This window comes from Mobula birostris, chromosome 8 (genome assembly GCF_030028105.1).
Source record: "Mobula birostris isolate sMobBir1 chromosome 8, sMobBir1.hap1, whole genome shotgun sequence".
In the NCBI taxonomy this organism is placed as follows: Eukaryota; Metazoa; Chordata; class Chondrichthyes; order Myliobatiformes; family Myliobatidae; genus Mobula; species Mobula birostris.
In genome coordinates, this window is record NC_092377.1 from 24,233,286 (window position 1) to 24,254,402 (window position 21,117).

The 21,117-nt window shown below is 42.0% G+C and overlaps 1 protein-coding gene across 1 annotated transcript in view; it reads left to right on the forward strand.

Moving 5' to 3' along the window:
- ryr2a (ryanodine receptor 2a (cardiac)) overlaps positions 1–21,117 on the forward strand; it is a 785,545-nt gene that overhangs the window by 493,738 nt on the left and 270,690 nt on the right. The window contains exons 37-40 of the mRNA XM_072264911.1: positions 7,385–7,585; positions 13,525–13,630; positions 19,236–19,379; positions 20,252–20,525. Of these exons, the coding sequence (XP_072121012.1) occupies positions 7,385–7,585; positions 13,525–13,630; positions 19,236–19,379; positions 20,252–20,525 (725 nt within the window). The remainder of the gene's footprint in view (positions 1–7,384; positions 7,586–13,524; positions 13,631–19,235; positions 19,380–20,251; positions 20,526–21,117) is intronic.

Here is a 21,117-nt window from a genome sequence, read left to right on the forward strand (position 1 = left end):
TTCTAGGGCTCTTCATCTCATGTTCTCGATATTTATTATTACTTCTTTTTGTATTTACACAGCTTGTTGTCTTTTGAATGCTGGTTGAACACCCAAGCTGGTGTGGTTTATCACTGATTCTATTATGGTTATTATTCTATTATGGATTTATTGAGTATGTCCACAAGAAAATGAAGCTCAGGGCTGAATATGGTGACATATATGTACCTGTGAGTGGTGTGGTGGAGATACATCTCTACCAAAGGAGGTGTAAGATGCTCCTTCCCTCCGCTAGCCTGCAGGTCATCCTTGGGCAAGGTGTACCTCCTGCTTAGCCCCCTGCTCTGGGTCACGTGTGAAACCATGATAGTGGATGGTCGTATGAGCAGCTGGTGCATAATCACAATTCCTGCTTATGCAAATACTGAAGAGTATCAATCACGGCTGGGGTCACTGTCTTGTAAAGACACTTCCCAGAATGAGACAATGGCAAACCAAGAACAATCAAGGTCATGGAAAGACCATGATCACCTATGTCATAGGACATAGTATATAATGAATGATTGAATGAATATGTACTTTGATAACAAATTTACTTCAAACTTTGAAATCATTACACAGTGCATTGAGATAGCACAAGCAATAACAGGATACTGAATCAAATGTAAAGCATACAAAGAAAGTACAGAGTGGGTAAACAATAAGTAGAAGATCATAGTAAGGTACCTTGTGAGGTCAGGAGTCCACCTTAAAAGAAGCAGAATTAATGTTTCAGGTCAAAGATCTGAATCCTGATGAGTCCTGCTGAAGGCTCTTCAAAATATTGATGCTGTTTCTTTTTCCAGATGCTACCTGACCTGCTGAGCATTTTCTGTTTTGATTAGCATGATTCTTTCACTTGAGTGGTTTGAGAGGTACTTTTCAACTTAAGAATTTAATCTCTTTGCAAGTTTAATAGCAGAAGTTAAAGTGGGATAAACCGATGAGCAACTTGAGATCAAAAGGCATTTTGATACTTGACTTTTGAAATGACTAATTAAGTGCATCTGTAGCTGATGATGAAGTAGGGTTATTGTTCCTGTGTTTGCAAATAAATGTAAATTATAGCAAAAGTTGCTTTAAGCTTGCAAGAAAGAATCTACAGTGACACATTGCATGGTTTATCGTTACCTAATCACTCCTTTTTTTTAAAAAATGAAGATGCTATTACTTCACTAATTAGGTACCAGTCTGCTAACATTTGGGTCTGTTCCCACGCTTTTCTCACTTGTGGGCGTTTTAAAGTCTTATCTCAATGAGACGTTGGAATTGAATGCCTGTCAGCCAGACGTACAGCCCCCTTACTATCAAAGACTGAAATATATATAATACATTGAAAGAGAATGCGAATTAATGCTTAGTATGTGGGCTTAACAGTGCACACTTAAAGTAAATTACTCAGTTGTGTTTTTGTGAGACAACTACACAAAGTTATTGAATGTTACTTTTTATTTCCACTTGATGTTCCTGCATAGGTATGGATTATTTACTGGGTTCCACTGGTTATCAGTTCATAGTCTAACAAAATGTCACCTTTGTCAAAAGGATACTGGGGTGTTATAAAATGGGCAATTTGAATCTGAGATTCAAAAAGATTCCTGAGTTACACTCTGTGGTGTAATTTCAGATAATCAAAACCATGCAAATATTGAAAACAGGAACAGGAGTAGCCCAATTTATGTATGCTTTGCCATACAATACAGTTATTACTGATCATGCTGAGCACTGTATTCCAATTTTCTTTTTGTATTATTTGGTCCATTTAACCCTCAGGGTAATATCTAGCTCATAGCGTCAGTGCTCATACATCATGGAAATGGGCCTTTGGCCCTACTGGTCCATGCTGGCCACAATTCCCATCCAAGATGGTTTCGTTTGCCCATGTTTGTCCCACATCCATCTAAATCTTTTCTGTCCATGTAACTTTTCAAGTATCTTTTGAATGCTGTTAACGTACCTGCCTCAACCACTTCCTTTGGCAGCTCATTCATGTACTGGATGAAAAGGTCGCCCCTCAGGTTCCTATTCAATCTGTCCACTCTCACCTTAAACTTCTCCCCTTAATCCTTGATTTCCCAATGCTGATGGAAAAGACTGCACGTATTCATCCTATTTATACCCTTCATGATTTTGTACACCTCAATAAGATCATCCCTCATTCTCTTATCCTCCAATAAAGCAAGTTCTAACCTGCTGAAAATCTCTGTATAACTCCACTTCTCAAATCCTAGTAACATCCTCATGAATCTCCTCAGCACTCGTTGCAGATTAATGCCATCTCTCTTATAGCAGTACAACAAAAACTGAATACTAAATTCCAAACGTGGCCTCAATAGATTCAGTAGGTTTCAATAGGTACATTTAATGTCAGAGAAATGTATACAATATACATCCTGAAATTCTTTTTCTTCACAAACATCCACGAAAACAGAGGAGTGCCCCAAAGAATGAGTGAGAGTTAAATGTTAGAACCCCAAAGTCCCCCCAATTCCCCCTCCCACACATAAGCAGCAGCAAAGCAACAACCCCCCCCCCCCACCAGTAAAAAATCATTGGTCTCCCTGCACCGAGCACTCAAGTGTGCAGCAAAGCATCAATAAAGACATAGACTTGCAGTACCCAAAGACTACTTGTTCACCTGGCATTCGACATACCACAGGCTCTCTCTCTCTCCCTAATAAGGGAAAAAGAGGTGTCCCCATCTCACAAATGTCTTGTACAACTGCAATGTAATATCTTAGATTCTATACAGAGTGCCCTGACTGATGAAGGCTAGCATACCAAAAGCCTTCTTTACAACCCTCTCTAACTGAGGCACCATTCTCAGGGAACCATTTGCTTGTACTCTCAGGTTCTCTGTTTTAAAACACTCCTCTAGGGTCCTACCATTGACCATGAATACCCTACCCTGACCTGTCTTCCCCAAATACAACTAGTTGAACATACTTAATGACTTGGCATCAGCTACTTTCTTTATGATAGAGATTTTCATAGGTGCTCCAATCTCTCGGAGAAGAAATGTCTCAACTTGGACACATTTAGCATTGTGGGGGTGGGGGGAGGTAGTTGAGGACCAGGCTTTTTATCAAAGGAGAAGGGATAAGCATGCAAGAATTTTTTCTTCATCTACTCTGTCCAGCCCTGTTAGAATTTTGAAATTCTGTCTCATCCTTCTCAAATCCACTTAACATAATTAGCCCAATCTCTCTTAATCCATCAGTCTTTCCAACGAGGAATCACTTCGGGAAATTTTCACTGAGCTCATTCCCATGCTGGAGATAGACTTGCAGAACTGCCTCCATTGTCAAGTTACATGTGACTGTAATTGCCATCAGGAATTCACATGGCCACATCCAGTGTCTAATTTTGGAGACCTTTGAAACATAGTGATTATGCATCTGGCTAAGAGGAGCCTTAGTTCCAAATTTCATCTGGAAGCTGATGTCTCCGACAATGCAACATCCCTCTTTATTGCAAAGGGATGGAATCTTAGATTTTGACATCAAATGTTATAACTATATAGGACCTTGGTCAAACCCCACTGTGCTTGGATTACTGTGCTCAGTTCTGCTCACCTCACTTTAGGAAGGATCTGGAAACTATAGAAAGGGCGCAGAGGAGATTTACAAGGATGTTGCCTGGGTTGGGAAGCATGCCTTATGAGAATAGGTTGAGTGAACTCAGCCTTTCCTCCTTGAAGTGGCAGAGTATGAGAGGTGACCTGATAAAGTTGTATAAGATGATGAGAGGCATTGATCATGTAGATAGTCAGAGGCCTTTTCCCAGGGCTGAAATGGCTAACACGAGAGGGCACAGTTTTAAGGTGTTTGGAAGGAGGTACAGAGGAGATTTCAGAGGTAGGTTTTTTATGCTGAGAGTGGTGAGTGTGCGAAATAGGCTGCCAGTGATGGTGCTGGAGGCAAATACAATAGGGTCTTTTAAGAGACTCCTGGATAGGTACATGGAGCTTAGAAAAATAGAGGGCTATGGGTAACCCTCGGTGATTTCTAAAGTACATGTTCGGCACAGCATTGTGGGCCGAAGGGCCTGTATTGTGCTGTAGGTTTTCTATGTTTCTATGTTTCTAAAGCTCTGAAAAGCACAACATAAATTAAAATTAATAGTATTGCTAATGCTGGAGCTCTGAAATAAGAACAAAATCAAAAGCACAAAATGCTCCACTCCACAGGTTTGGCAGCATCTGAAGTTAAGAAGCAAAGTTAAAGTCTCAGGTTGAAGAGCCTTTGTCAGAATTGCTGAGTGTTTTCTTTTTGAACTATATAATTTATTCTTTCTTTCACCTAGTCACCTCACCATAATTCTCCTCCTCCTACCCACTTCCCTCATTTAAGTTAAGAGCAAAGCTAAGGAGAACGGGTCCAATATGAGAGAAACATAGAAACAAATTCTTTGGAACACACTGCCCAGAGATGACCAAGGAAGACTACCTTGCCTGCATTTGCTCCCAGTTCATATGCTGGGATGATCTTGGATGCAGGACTGGAAGAGGGAGATGGTAGGGTGATGGGATTTAGAGATTAAGAAGGATGGGTGGATGATAAGATGGTGGGGACGGTTTGAAAGCAACAAGATGATAAGGTGTGTACAATGCCTGGTGTTTGAGAATAAAAAAGAGCATCAGATCCAAGATCAAGAGGTCCTGGTGGGCTGACTAAAAGCAGGGAATTTGGTTACAGAGAAGGAGAGCAAAAATGATCACGGACAACCATTTAACTGGCAATATATTAATGTTCCAATTTGTATTCCCACGCATCAATCAGCTTGATGTAAAATGGACAGTAGAATCCACATGATCTGAAAGCTTTTTATAATAATAATTGTCATATCACATCTGCGTAAAGGTGATATTTAACTTAAGTTGTCATTTATTTATCTGATACTGATATCCTTCATCTCTGCTACATTTTTGTTCACACCTTAAATTTGCACAGATATTGAGAATGATAACTTACTATTTTTTTGAACATCAACTCTACTACCATATGTGGAAATTTATGATGATTATCTACTTGGCGGTTTTATTTAAAGATTGAAACTGAAATTCTTAATTTTATATCTTTTAAAAAATGAATCCAAATTTTATTTTGCATTATAACCTGATATATGGACGTTACATTAAAATCCAAAAATATTCTGTTTCCTTTGCTCTCATCAAAGAACAAACAGTTAGCTTCTATCAACTTTGATGTCATTTCCTGTTATAATAAAAATCCCTGGACAAATGGTTAATGCATTTCATAATCTTTCCTTCGTAATGGGTGATCTAGTTATCATTTACTATGTACCTTACAATTAGTCTTGCATGTTCCACTGTCGCATTTTATCATTAGCAAGTAAAAGATATGCTTGGGAATAAGATTACAACCCAATCCAAGTTGAAGACTTGTCATTTTATTAATTCCTGACTCCACCCTGAATTACTATTGTACAGAAAATCAAGGGCTCACAGCATGGGTGTATCCTACCAAATGCTGAAGGTTCTCCCAAACACTAATGTGAGGAAAACACATGCTGTAGTTAGGGCATTTCAGCATGATGAGATGTCACCTGGTCCAGTATGTTTTCCATACCCAGCCTTACTCAACCCAAACCCAGCAATACAGTTGTCCCCCATTGGCCACCAATCAAATCACAGGGCTCAAATGCAAAATGGAAAAAGAAGGCATTTGAATAAAGATTTAGAGATTGGTTGCCTATTGTGGTTAAATATTCAAAAGAGGTACAACTCTCAAAAATATTATGCATAAACTCAAAGATTTACCACTCCAAAGCAGCTAGTAGTAATTTTGTTGCAGTGTCTGATCATCATCAGAGACAGTAGGAACAAACAAGTCTCTCTAAGCAAATTTTCCCAGAAATATTTGGAAGTAGAATAAGTTCTATATGAATTTCTAGGATCTGGGTATCATTAACGTGGCCAGTATTTATTGTTCATCCCTAACTTCTAAGGAAAATTGGGGTAGATCATTTACTTGAAGTCATTCCTTATGGGGTGTTGTTGGATAGTTCCAAGATTTAGCTCCAGCGATGACAAAGAACTGACAGTATATGTTCAACTCAGAATGATGCACAACTTGGAGAAAAGCCTCTAAGGCGCTAGTGATTCCAGATGTCTGCTGCCCTTATCTTTCTTAGTGGAAGGTCATGGATTTGGGATGTGCTGTTGTAGTAGCCTTGGTGAATAACTACAACGTACACTGCAGTCATAGTGAGCTGGTGGTCAAAGGAATGAATATGCAGAAGTGCCAGCAAGGAAGTATCGAGCTTCTTGAGAGCTGTTGGTGCTGCTTTCCGATAAGTAGTTAGTTCTTCATCTTTCAGCTAACTTGTGTCTTGTAGATGATGGAAAGGACAAGTCACTCGGCCCAAGATGTGTAGCTTCTAACTTGTTCTGGTAGCCCTAGTTTTCTGTGGCTGGCCTACGTGACTTCCTAGCCAATGGTGGCTCCCAGAATGTTGATAGTGAAGAACCTAGTGAATAATAATAATAATAATATCTTTGAAGGTGCTTGACACATATGTCACATAAACATCAGTCTTTGCCTGCATGTGTTCTTCATACATGTGCTAAGGTAGGAAAACCTCCCCTTTCTTAACAGAAATGTAAATGTCTAAAATAGGTGCAGAGTACAGAAAAAAGAGGGATTCTAAAGGTCTGAGAAAAAGAATGTATAATCTTTGTCTCTCTCTTAAGAATAGGGTGTGAGAGGATCTAAAAGAAGAGCAGATGATGAACTGGACAAGTAACAATCTTCTGGAGGAGCTCAGTGACTGAAAAGGTATCTCTGAGGGGAAAGAAACCATTGATGTTTCAGAAAAAATCCTGCATCATGACTGAAATGTGCAGAGTTCTCATCCTAACCCTGATGCTGCTCGATTCTCTAAGTTCCTCCAGCAGGTTGTATTTTTGCTCCAGATTTCAGCATCTGCAGTCTCTTATGTGTCCAAGTGGATGAGACAATTTGGAATAAATAGGCCGATGGGAGGTGGAGATCTGAAGATGTCAATGTTTTGGAGTTTTTTTTTGTAGTTTTAGTTGGAGCTGTCAGAACAGAATCAGTAACTGTGTAATTCATACATAAATTTTCTTTGGCCTGAATTTCATCTTCTCAAGATTTGCTTGTGGTTAAAGCAATTAAGAATATTTAGAAGAGAGGATTTCTCTTTCAATAGTTTGTACAAAGTAGATTCACTTTGTGAACAATTTTTGCTTCAAGCTAAATATTATGAAGACCTTGCAGAACATCTGTGTTTACATAGTCACCTAACGGGAGAGGGATCCATGATTCCTGCACCACCTACTGTGAAGAGATTCTGCTGTAAATATTGACTTTCTTTTTTACAGATGTGCCACCTTCTGCAGTATTTGTGTGACTGTCAACTCCGCCATCGGATTGAAGCCATTGTTGCCTTTTCCGATGACTTTGTGTTAAAGCTCCAAGAGAACCAGAGGTTCCGATACAATGAAGTGATGCAGGCATTAAATATGTCTGCAGCATTGACTGCCAAGAAAACCAAAGAATTCCGATCACCTCCACAAGAGCAGGTAGGAAAATTGCACTGGGTGTTCTGAATATTTAATTATCTATGTCTAGTCATCATTAAAACATCTAATTAAAAGTACTGAATCCCTGTAGATATTTTATTATTGCTGATTTTAAGTTGATTTGAAAATTGGGCTGGGTGTTTATTAGAAATGTTTTATATAGAATCATAGAACCTTTGTAGAATTCGGCCCATCAAAACCATACTCTCTCTGAAAAAATTAATCCAGTCGCCACCATTCTTTCCTTGTACACCTGGAAATTAATTTCTCTACCCAATACCCTTGAGAAAATCTTGGTTAATCCTGTTACCAGCTCATTGTGCATTCCAAAGGAAGACCTCACTGTACAAATAATTTCCCGAAATATATTTGAATTCTGAATTATTACTGTGAATTATTTCTTGATTGAAAGCCAATGGAATGAAAAAATTCCACCTGCTGTTTTTAAACTTGGTACCATATTTTATCTCCTATTGCCATATATTCTGGGCTCTTCAATCATAGTTGAGTAATCAAAGTAGTAACTGATGAACTGGCTGCTTCTCTGACTAAAATTTATTGAAGCTATCCATCTTGACATGAGGAAGCACCACCTTTGCTTTGAGGTGTTCTGTGTGCTTCACATTTGAACAGAGTCTTAACTGGCATGTTGGTACTAAGTAGATGCTTCAGTGTTGTAGGTGTTGACTTTCATATGAGACTTCAATGAACTCAGGCCCTGTGTGTCAATCAAATCAGGGGAATGTAAAAGTCCTCCATTGCACTGTTTGTTGATGACCAGGAGTTCCCGAGGAGACGTTGCATTGTGTAGCAGGAGAGAGTTCAAAAGAAGTGAATGGGGGCAGTCGGAACATTCTGTGAGCCACAGTTCCTGAGGAGATATTGGATTGTACATAATTAGGCACGTGGTAAGAGCACAAAAAAAAGTTAAGTTAAAGCAGAGCAGCCTTTGTGGGAGTGGGCCAGTGTTAGAGTGGAAAGCTCAGGCTTTGATTTATAGAGGCTTCAATGAGGAGAGGCAGAGGCTGTAGGTAGATTTTTTAAAATTTAATTTCTTTCCCTCTTATTGCATGGTTAGAGCAGTGGGGATGCCAGGCAGGATAGTGGAATGCTCCTTTTGCAGGATGTGGGACGATAGGGAGATCTCCAGTGTCCCCGTCTACTTTACCTACAATAAGTGCATTCAGTTGCAGCTTACACCCAGGGTGCAGGACACAGGGAATTGGGTGACAGTAAGAAGGGGGAAAGGGGACAGGCAGCCAGTGGCCATTCCCCTCAACAACAGGTATACTGCTTTGGATGCTGTTGTGGGGAGGGGGAATGACCTGGCAGAGGAAAACCACAGTGGTCAGGTCTCTGGCTCTGTGGCTCAGAAGGGTAAGGGGAAGAAGAGGAGTGCTGTAGTGACAGGGGATTCTATAGTTAGAGCAACGAGCAGGAAATTCTGTGCACGCGAAGGAGGCACCTGGGTGGTATGTTGCCTCGCAGGTGCCAGGGTTGAGTCCACAGCATTCTAAAGGGGGACAGCTGAAATTCGTGCTACATATTGGCACAAATGACATAGGTAGGAAAAGGGAGGACGTCCTGAAGAGAGCATTTGGCAGTTAGATAGAAAGCTGAAAAGCAGGACTTGCAGGGTAGTAGCCTTTGGATTGCTGCCTGTGCCACACACCAGTGAGGGTAAGAATGGGATAATTTGATAAATGAACGTGTGGCTTTCACGCGTGGCTTTTGACAGATGAATTGGTGCAGGGAACAGGGTTTCAGATTTCTGGATCATTGGGATCTCTTCTGGGGAAGGTATGACCTGTACAAAATGGACAGATTACACCTGAACCCGAGGGGGACCAATATCCTTGCAGGTAGGTTTGCTGGAGCTTTTGGGGAGGATTTAAACTCATTTGGTAAGGGGATGGAAACTGGAGTGATAGGGCTGAGGATGGTGCAGTTGGTATATCGTACAAATAGATGCAGTGTGTAGTGAGACTGCCAGGAAGGACAGGCAGATGAGAGGGTCAGTGGGATGAGTTGAAGTGTAACATGGGAACAAAATCTAATCGGGTGACGAATACAGGACTGAAGGTGTTAAATTTGAATGCACGCAGTATACAGAATAAGGTAAATGATCTTTTAGTGCAGTTAGAGATTGGCAGGTATGTCTTTGTGGGCATCACTGAGACGTGACTGAGAGGGGATCATAATTGGAAACTTAACATCCAAGGATACACATTGTATTAAAAGGACAGGCAGGTAGGCAGAGGGAGTGGAGTGGCTCCTTAAAAAGAGATGACATAGGATTGGAAGATGTAGAGCCCTTGTGGATAGAGTTAAGAAACCATAAGGTCAAATAGACCCTGATGGGAATTATATACCAGCCTCTGAACAGTAGCTAAGATGTGGGATTCAAATTACAACAGGAGATAGAAAAGGCATGAGAAAAGGGCAATGTTAAAATTGTCGTTATGCAGGTAGATTGGGAAAATTAGGTTGATGCTGGATCCCAAAAGATAGAATTTATAGAATGCCTATGAGATGGTTTTTTTTTAGAGAATCTTGTGGTTGAGCCAACCAGTGGAAAGGCAATGCTGGATTGGGTGTTGTGCAATGAACTGGATTTGATTAGGGAGCTTAAGGTAAAGGAACCCTTTAGAGGCAGTGAGCATAATATGATAGAATTCACCCTGCAGTTTGAGAGAGAGAAGGCCAAAGTTGATTGGACAATGACACTATCAGGGATGATGCCAGAACTGCAATGCCTGGGAGCCATTCGGAAGGCGCAGGATAGATATATCTCAAAGATGAAGAAGCATTTTAAGGGAGGATGAGGAAACCATGGCTAACAAGGGAAGTCAAAGAGAGCATAAAAGCAAAAGAGAAGGCATATAATACAGCAAAAAATAGTGGCAAGTTACAGCATTGGGGAGCTTTCAAAAACCACCGGAAGGCAACTAATAATAAACACAAGAGATTTTGCATATGCTGGAAATCCAGAACAACAGATACAAAATGCTGGAGGAACTCAGCAAGTCAGGGGAACGAACAGTCAACATTCCGGTCCATGAACCTTCATCACAACTGGATAGGAATGGGGAAGTTGACAGAATAAGAAGGCGGGGGAGTGGAAGGAAGACCAGCTAGAAGGTGATAGGTGAAGCCATGCTGAGCCAGTTTGGGATAAGGAGGATTAAGTAAGAAGCTAGAAGGTGATAGGTGGAAAAGATAAAGAATTGGAGAAGAAGGAATCTGACAAGAGTGGAGAAGAGACCATGGGAAAAAGGGAAAGAGAATGGGACCCTAGGAGGAGGTGATAGACAGGTGAAGAGTAGAGTTAGGAGACCAGAGTGGGGAAATGAAGAAAGAATGGGAAGGGGAAAAAACTGGAAGTTGTAGAAATTGATGTTCATGCCATCAGGTTAGAGGCTACCTATACGGAATATAAGCTGTTGTTCCTCCAACCTGATAGTGGCCTGATCGTGGCAGAAGAGGAGGTCATGCACTGACATGTCAGAATGGGAATGGAAATATGAATTAAAAAGGTTGGCCACTGGGAAATCCTGATTTCTGTGAATTGAGTGGAGGTGTTCAACAAAGCAGTTACCCAATCTACAGTGGATCTCACCAATGTAGAGGAAACTGCACTCGGAACACGGGATACGGTAGATGACCCCAAGAGATTCACAAGTAAACTGTTGCCTCAGCTGGAATGACTGTTTGGAACAATGAATGGAGGTGAGGGAGGAGGTGAAGTACATCTTCTGTTTGCAACAAGTTTTTTCAGATATATAAAGGATAAAAGAGAGCTGAGAGTGGATATCAGGCTGCTGGAAAATGACACTGGAGAGGTAGTAATGGAGAAACAAAGAAATAACAAACAAATATAAAGGGCATTTTGCATCAGTCTTCACGTGGAGGACATGCCAGAAATTTGAGAATGTGAGGGGGCAGTTGTGAGTTTAGTCACTATTACTAAGGGGAAGATGCTTGGGAAGCTGAAAGGTCTGAAGGTAGGTAAGACACCTGGACAAACAGACTACACCACAGCATTCCAAAAGTGGTAGCTAAAGAGATCACAGAGGTATTAGTAATGATCTTTCAAGAATCAATAAATTCTGGAATGGTTCCGAAGGTCTGGAAAATTGCAAATGTCTTTCCACTCTTCAGGAAAGGAGGGAGGGAGAAGAAAGAAAATTATAGGCCAGTTAACTTGACATCAGTGGTTGGGAAGATGTTGGAGACGGTTGTTAAGAATAATGTTTTGAGATACTTGGAGGCACATGACAAAATAAGCCAAAGTCAGCATGGTTTCCATCAGGGGAAATCTTCCCTGACAAATCTGTTGGAATTCTTTGAGGGAATAGCAAGCAGGATAGACAAAGGAGCATCAATAATATTGTTCACATAGATTTTTAGAAGACATGAGACTGCTTAACAAAATTAGAGTCCATGGTGTTACAGGAAGGATACTAGCATGGATAGAAGATAAGCTGACTGCCAGGAAGCAAGGAGTGGGAATAAAGGGTGCATTTTCTGGTTGGCTGCCAGAAGTTGGTGTTGGCATTGCTTCTTTTCACATTATAAGTCAATGATTTGAAGATGGAATTGATAACTTTGTGGTCAATTTTACAGATAATATGAAGACAGGTGGAGGAGCAGGTACTGTTAAGGGAGTCTGCAGAATGACATAGACTAATTGGGAGAATAGGTAAAGAATTGGCAGATGGAACATAGTGTAGAGAAATGTATCACCATGCACTTTGGTGGAAGGAATAAAGATGATGACTATTTCTAAATGGGGAGAAAATTAAAATATCAGAGGTGCAATCAGTAGATTAAAAAGATAAACAACAGGAATTCTGCAGATGCTGGAAATTCAAGCAACACACATCAAAGTTGCTGGTGAACGCAGCAGGCCAGGCAGCACCTCTAGGAGGAGGTACAGTCGACGTTTCAGGCCGCTTGGATCTCCCCCTCCCCCTCCCACTTTCAAATCTCTTACTAACTCTTCCTTCAGTTAGTCCTGACGAAGGGTCTCGGCCTGAAACCTCGACTGTACCTCTTCCTAGAGATGCTGCCTGGCCTGCTGCATTCACCAGCAACTTTGATGTGTGTGGATTAAAAAGATAGATGCCTCTATATATGCAACTTCCAAGTTTTTGCCAGGTGAGTTTATAACATTAAACTGAGCATGAGATCTACTCCTCATTTGACATCTCAGAGCAATTTTTTAAGAAGGTACATTTGGGTGGCTCGTTGGTACTACTGGTAGAGCTGCTGCTTCAGACCTCGAGCAGCCTGGGCTCAGTCATAATCTCTGGTGCTGTCTATGTGGAGTCTGCATGTTTTCCCTGCGACTGCCTGGGTTTCCTCCAGGTGCTTAAGTTTCTTTCCACATCCGAAAGGTGTGTGGGTTGGGAGATTAATTGACCTCTGTCATTGCTGCTGGTGTTTTAATGAGTGGTGGAAGGTAAAGTTGGTGGGAAAATGGTGAGAAAGAGAAATGGAATTAGTGTCAAATTAGTGCAAGTGAGGTCTTAATGGTTGGTGCAGACTCAGTGAAAAACTATCTCTTAAGCTCATTGAAAACATTCAAAAGATGACCCACAAGAAATCCTGGATGTTTGTGTATACTTCCTTGATAGATAGCCTACACATACCTGCCAAGCATAGTTGATAAAGACCCAAATGATGGTCACAGAAATAGTAAAGATATGTATGTAATTAATGATTGACTTAGATATGTTGGGCTGAAGACCCATATCTGTGATGAATTTGTGACTTTAATTCTGGTTCAGATGGGAAAAGAATGAAAGACTCAAATGTAGTTTGAGTATTTTGCAAGAAATGGTACTCCGTCATCTACACAGTGAGCTTGTCCTGATTTTTTACTCCAGCAATATAAGAGCTTCGTTGTAAGAGTAATATATCTATTTTATTTTCAGATTAACATGTTGCTAAGCTTTAAAAATGACAGACGTGAGTGTCCTTGCCCAGGAGAAGTACGTGAAGACTTGCTGGATTTCCATGAAGATCTCATGGCACATTGTGGTTAGTGCCCATTTTGAAAGTATCCTTCCTATAATTGTAGGCACACCAAGCCAAATTCACACAATATACAGTAGCAGTAAAATGTGATTCTGTGGGAAAAGTGGAAATAAATGAACATGAATGTATTTGAAGAGTAATTGCAACTAATGTCACTATTTGAAAATAAACAAGTTTGGTTAAACTTTGAAGCTCAGTTGTGAGGGTGAATCGTCAGTGTTGACAGAAGACAATCAGGTTACTGCATCTTCAGCTGGGGATGGGTTGCAGTCAGGGATTGACCATTGGACAGTGAGATTGTGCTCATCAAAGAGGGTAAAGGTCAAGTACTAGGGAGAGGTTGGTGTTCGGTCAGGATGGGTTGGGTGTTAGAGGAGGGTGTGTTTGGTGTCAGACGAGATTGAGTGAACCAGAGGGAACTCACTTTGGTGTTTGCAAATCTTATTGATGTTTTGAAGAAAGCAGCGTCCAATTTTATTGATTACTTAGAAGTTGAATTAATCAATACAGCAGCATGAGATTTTTCATGGACTTAAGTAGGGAAATTAAAATGGTCAGTTTAAAACTGTTCTGGTCACCTACGAACAGGAAAGATATCAATAAGGTTGAAAGATTGCAGAGAAAATTTACAACAATGTTGCTGGGATTTAAGGATTTGAGTTACAGGGAAAGGTTGAATAAGTTAAGACTTTGTTCCCCAGAGTGTAGGATAAAGAGGGTAGATTTGATAGAGGTATTGTATATAAAATTATGTGCAGTATAAATGGACAAAAGCCAGCAGGCTTTTTTCCACTGAGCTTGAGTAAGAAGAGAACTAGAGGTCATGGGTTAAGGGGTGAAAGGTGAAATGTTTAACGGGAATTTGAGAGTGAACTTCTTCACTCAGAGAGTGGTGAGAATGTGGAATGAGCTGCCAGGGAAGTGGTGGATGTGGGTTCAAATTCAACATTTAAGAGAAATTTGGGTATGTACATGGATGGGAGAGGCTTGGAGGTGAGGTACAGGTCAATGGAACTAGGCAGAGTAATAGCTCAGTACAGGTTAGAGGGACTGAAGGACCTGTTTCTGTGCTGTAGTACTCTATGCCTCAATGATTCTATCCATCTCAAAGTTCATCAGTAACAAGAAAAGTGAAAGCTATAACATTCAGGGTGAACTTTCTGTGACCCTGCGACTCGAAAACAATGATCCCTCTTCCTTGCTTTGTTTTCTGAATGTCATTAATTGCAAAGTTCAAAGTAAGTTTATTATCAAAGTACCTCTATGTCTGAGATTCATTCTCTTGTGGGCATTCTCAATGAATCAGAATCAGGTTTATTATCACTGGCACGTGACGTGAAATTTGAAACTTAGCAGGAGCAGTTCAATGAAATACATAATCTAGCAGAGAGAAAAATAAAAATAATAATAAATAAAAAGGTAAATCAATTACATATATTGAATAGATATATGTATATTGAACGCAGTCCTAATGTCCCTCTGATTCAGCACCCCAGCTATGAGATCATCGATTTTATTCACCAGACACTGCAAGTTTGCCAGCAAGATAGTCGGTATAGGGAGTTTAAAACCCCGTTTCCTTAAACGCACCTGTAACCCTGATCTACACCCGCACTTTCTCTGAGGTGTCCTCCGTGGGCGCTTCTGATCACAGTCGGTGTTGTTTCTGTCGGTTTTAAGCAGCGGTAGTTTTTTAAACGCATTAAGACATCTTTGTTGACTGTACTGAATTTGGAAGTAGTTGTGCTTTTTAGCTGTATCAGGCTGAAATGGGAATATTTAATCGTATCCATTGAGAGTACTGCTGCTACTCGAATTGCGCCTAGGCACCCCATGAAGTCCGAGAACCATAACAGAGTCACTGAAAGACTGCACCCTACAGGGCAGACAAACAGTGTGCGAAAGAGAGCAAACTGTGCAAGATAAAAGAAATACTAAATAAATAAATAGATAGATATATAAATAGATGGATAGATAAATAAATAAATAAGCAAGCAATAAATATGGAGAATATGAGATGAAGAGTCCTTGAAGGTGAGTCCATAGTTTGTGTGAACAATTCGGCCAGTGGAATTAACCTCCCTGGTTCACGAGCCTGATGGTTAAGGGGTAATGACTGTTCTTGAACCTGGTCTAGTGAGTCTTGAGGCTCCTGTACTTTCTTCCTGATGGCGGCAGTGAAAAGGAAACATGACCTTGGGTCTTGGGGGTGGGGGGGGGGGGGGGTCATTGATGATGACTGCTCCATTCCTGCAAGAGTGCTCTGTGTAGATGTGCTCAGTGGTGAGGAGGTCTTACCAGTGATGTACTGGCCCTTATCCACTACTTGTTGCAGGATTTTCCATTCAAAGGCATTTTTGTTTCCATACCAGGCTGTGATAAAGCCAGTCAATATACTCTCCGCCACACATCTATAGAGATTTGTCAAAATTTTAGGTGTCAAGCTGAATCTTTGCGAACTTCTAAGGAAGTAGAAGCGTTGCTGTGCTCTCTTCGTAACTGCACTTAAACACTGGGCCCAGGACAGATCCTATGAAAAGATAACACCAAGGTATTTAAAGTTGCTGATCCTCTGAGCAACCCCCTCCCGCCATGAGAACATCTCATGAACCTCAGGTTTCCTCTTCCTGAAGTCAGTGATCAGCTCCTTGGTGTTGCTGACATTGAATAAGATGATCCCCTCCGACCTTCAACTGTCTGAGGCAGAACGTTCTGTCCTCAGTAAGGGCCTCACCTTTGTCCCCCTTCGCCCACACCTCAGCGAGTTCTGCGTTCGCCATGATGCGGAACTGTTCTTCCACTGTCTCCGTCTCCGAGCCCCTACTTCTTCGGCAAGGACTCTTCCACCCCCACCGATGAGCCCTTCTCCCATCTTCAACCCTCCTCCTCTTCATGGACACCCCGCTCTGGTCTTCTGCCTGCTCTGGATCTCTTTATTGCTAACCGCCGACGGGACATCAACCGTCTCAACTTCACCACACCTTGTTCCAATTCCAACCTCACTCCTTCTGAACGCTCTGCTCTCCACTCCCTCCGCACTAATCCTAACCTTACTATTAAACCTGCCGATAAGGGGGGTGCTGTTGTAGTCTGGCGCACTGACCTCGACCATGCCGAGGCACAGCGACAACTCGCGGATATCTCCTCTTATTTACCCCTCGATCGTGACCCCACTAAGGAGCACCAGGCCATTGTCTCCCACACCATCACCGACTTTATCCGCTCAGGGGATCTCCCATCCACTGCTACCAACCTTATAGTTCCCACACCTCGCACTTCCCGTTTCTACCTCCTACCCAAGATCCACAAACCTGCCTGTCCTGGCAGTCCTATTGTCTCAGCTTGCTCCTGCCCCACTGAACTCATTTCTGCATACCTCAACACGGTTTTATCCCCCCTTGTTCAATCCCTTCCTACCTATGTTCGAGACACTTCTCACGCTCTTAAACTTTTCGATGATTTTAAGTTCCCTGGCCCCCACCGCTTTATTTTCATCATGTATGTCCAGTCCCTATATACTTCCATCCCCCATCAGGAAGGTCTCAAAGCTCTCTGCTTCTTTTTGAATTCCAGACCTAATCAGTTCCCCCTACCACCACTCTGCTCCATCTAGCGAAATTAGTCCTTACTCTTAATAATTTCTCCTTTGGCGCCTCCCACTTCCTCCAAACTAAAGGTGTAGCTATGGGCACCCGTATGGGTCCGAGCTATGCCTGCCTTCTTGTTGGCTTTGTGGAACAATCTATGTTCCGTGCCTATTCTGGTATCTGTCCCCCACTTTTCCTTCGCTACATCGATGACTGCATTGGCGATGCTTCCTGCACGCATGCTGAGCTTGTTGACTTTATTAACTTTGCCTCCAACCTTCACCCTGCCCTCAAGTTTACCTGGTCCATTTCCGACACCTCCCTCCCCTTTCTAGATCTTTCTGTCTCTATCTCTGGAGACAGCTTATCCACTGATATCTACTATAAGCCTACTGACTCTCACAGCTATCTGGACTATTCCTCTTCTCACCCTGTCTCTTGCAAAAACGCCATCCCCTTCTCGCAATTCCTCCGTCTCCGCCACATCTGCTCTCAGGATGAGGCTTTTCATTCCAGGACGAGGGAGATGTCTTCCTTTTTTAAAGAAAGGGGCTTCCCTTCCTCCACCATCAACTCTGCTCTCAAACGCATCTCCCCCATTTCATGCACATATGCTCTCACTCCATCCTCCCGCCACCTCACTAGGAATAGGGTTCCCCTGGTCCTCACCTACCACCCCACCAGCCTCCGGGTCCAACGTATTATTCTCCGTAATGTCCGCCACCTCCAACGGGATCCCACCACTAAGCACATCTTTCCCTTCCCGCCTCTCTGCTTTCCGCAAGGATCACTCCCTACGCAACTCCCTTGTCCATTCGTCCCCCCCATCCCTCCCCACTGATCTCCCTCCTGGCACTTATCTTTGTAAGCGGAACAGGTGCTACACATGCCCTTACACTTCCTCCCTTACCACCATTCAGGGCTCCAGACAGTCCTTCCTGGTGAGGCGACACTTCACCTGTGAGTCGGCTGGGGTGATATACTGTGTCCGGTGCTCCCGATGTAGCCTTCTATATATTGGCGAGACCCGACGCAGACTGGGAGATCGTTTCGCTGAACACCTACGCTCTGTCCGCCAGAGAAAGCAGGATCTCCCAGTGGCCACACATTTTAATACCACATCCCATTCCCATTCTGACATGTCTATCCACGGCCTCCTCTACTGTAAAGGTGAAACCACACTCAGGTTGGAGGAACAACACCTTATATTCCGTCTGGGTAGCCTCCAACCTGATGGCATGAACATTGACTTCTCTAACTTCCGCTAATGCCCCGCCTCCCCTTCGTACCCCATCCGTTATTTTTATACACACATTCTTTCTCTCACTCTCCTTTTTCTCCCTCTGTCCCTCTGACTATACCCCTTGCTCATCCTCTGGGTTTTCCCCCCCTCCCCCTTTTCCTTCTCCCTGGGCCTCCTGTCCCATGATCCTCTCATATCCCTTTTGCCAATCACCTGTCCAGCTCTTGGCTCCATCCCTCCCCCTCCTGTCTTCTCCTATCATTTTGGATCTCCCCTCCCCCTCCCACTTTCAAATCACTTACTAACTCTTTCTTCAGTTAGTCCTGACGAAGGGTCCCGGCCTGAAACGTCGACTGTACTTCTTCTTAGAGATGCTGCCTGACTTGCTGCGTTCACCAGCAACTTTGATATGTGTTGCTTGAATAAGAAGTGGTTGTCGTGGCAACGCTCAGCCAAATTTTCATTCTCCCTCCTCTATGTTGATTCATCAGCACCTTTGATTCAGCCAATGACAGCAAATTTAAATATGGCATTGGAACTGTGCTTAGCCACACAGTCATACATGTAAAGCGAGTAGAGCAGGGGGGCGAAGCGCATGGCCCTGTGGGGTTCCTGTTTTGGTAGAGATGGTGGAGGAGATGTTGTAGCCAATCTGAACTGACTGAAGTCTGCAAGTGAGAAAATCGAGGAGTCAATTTTGAGGCCAAAGTCTTGAAGTTTATTGATTAGCTTTGAGGTTCTGGGGTTAAATAGAATATTTATTTTTACTCTGTTTCAGGAATTGAGTTGGAAGAAGAAGAAGCAAACAATGATGACAGTGATTCCACAATCAGGGGCCGTCTAATGAATCTGGTAGAAAAAATGACTTACTTAAAGAAAAAGCAGAAAGAGAACCCAATAGAACAAGAAGTGAAGAAGTCCAGTGAGTGTTTTTAATGTTTCACACAATGGCCATTCTCAGGATCTCAATTCTAACCCCATCTTTTATAACTATCTCACTATAGGATGCCACTCCTTAAATTTACCCTGTAGCTGATCTCTGTACCTACAGAAATTATATATATTTTTTTACCCAGCAATGTTTGGAGCAATGAGGTTACCATATCAACATGTTGTTACATCTGTTGGTTCCAGAATAACTTTGGTGTCGGTTGTTCTCTGGCTCTTTGACCCAATTGGAGGGTGGAGTAAGAATGGTAGAGGAAGTAGTCTGGAGGAAAAGTTCCCAACCCGGGGGTCTGTTGACCCTTTGATTAATGGTAGAGGGCCATGGCTTAAAAAATTGGGAACCTCTGTTTGAAAGAGAGACAACAATGGAAATATTGGCAAAGAATGGAAGTAAGATGTAAAAATTTTGAAGATTCAGTAGAATTAGTCATGAGATACAGAGAAAGTCCAATGAATTGATGGTAATATGAAACAGAAAATGCCAGAAATCCTCACCAGATCAAACAGTGTCTCTAGAAAAGAAAAAGGAGTTAATGTTTCTGTTCAGTGATCTTACTTCAAATTTTCAACATTGGGAGTTTTTTGATTTTAGAATTATTTGTAATGTTATAACAGTGCCACTCAGATGACCTGTATGGACATCAAAGACAAATAATGGCAACATTCAAAACGTACTACATTTCAACACCAGGCGTGCACAACAAGAAAGCTTCACTCTTGCAGTCTTTATCATATATGAGAACTTAATTGTAGTTTTTACGGAAAGCGCAATGTTTCTCCTAGTATTCTGCAGAGGTGCTTGATAAAGTCAATTGAAATTAATGTCTGATTTTGATTTATTTTCAGCCAATCTTCAGCAGTTGATTTCTGAGACAATGGTACGATGGGCCCAAGAGTCAGTGATTGAAGACCCGGAGCTTGTTCGAGCCATGTTCGTCTTGCTGCATCGGCAGTATGATGGCATTGGCGAGCTTGTTCGTGCTTTACCCAAGACCTACACAATAAATAAAGTATCTGTGGAGGATACAATAAACTTACTTGCTTCACTGGGCCAGATCAGATCTCTTCTCAGCGTTAGAATGGGTAAAGAAGAGGAAAAACTGATGATCCGTGGGCTTGGGTGAGTGAGAAAAAATAGCCTTTGTTTGATTCAAGTAGGTACATAATGTGCACTACAATACCAAAATTAATTAGAATTTGAATTCTAAGGTGTGATATAAAGTTATGTCAAGAAATGTCTCCCTAGCTGTTAGTGTCACCGAGTATTACTCTGTGACTCAAATCTATTGACCTCAATAGAATGAATTCTGGAGCAAAAGTAGAATGTGTTGATGTCACCATATAATGCATTATCTTCACTATTCTGGTGAATTACTCTGCACAAACTGTAAAGCAATTTTAATGTAATGCAATGGATATTGAATGGTTACTCTTTTTGTATAATGTTCATCCTTCAAACTGTCTTGGCATGCTGGAGCTAGCCCATTTTTGTCGGTGGTGTGGTGTAGTGCAGAAAGGATGAAATTTCGCTGATTTCCTTGGCTGCGTAAGTCTAGGGAAGACACACTCTGGTCCCGCTAAACCCGTGAGATTGAGATGGCTCTCCCACCCCAAACTCCTGGTTTGTGTGCATGCTGTGTAATTTGCAATCCTGTTGCAACTCAGTGCCAAGAAACAGCAGACAGCACACTGCATATGACTAAAGGAATCTT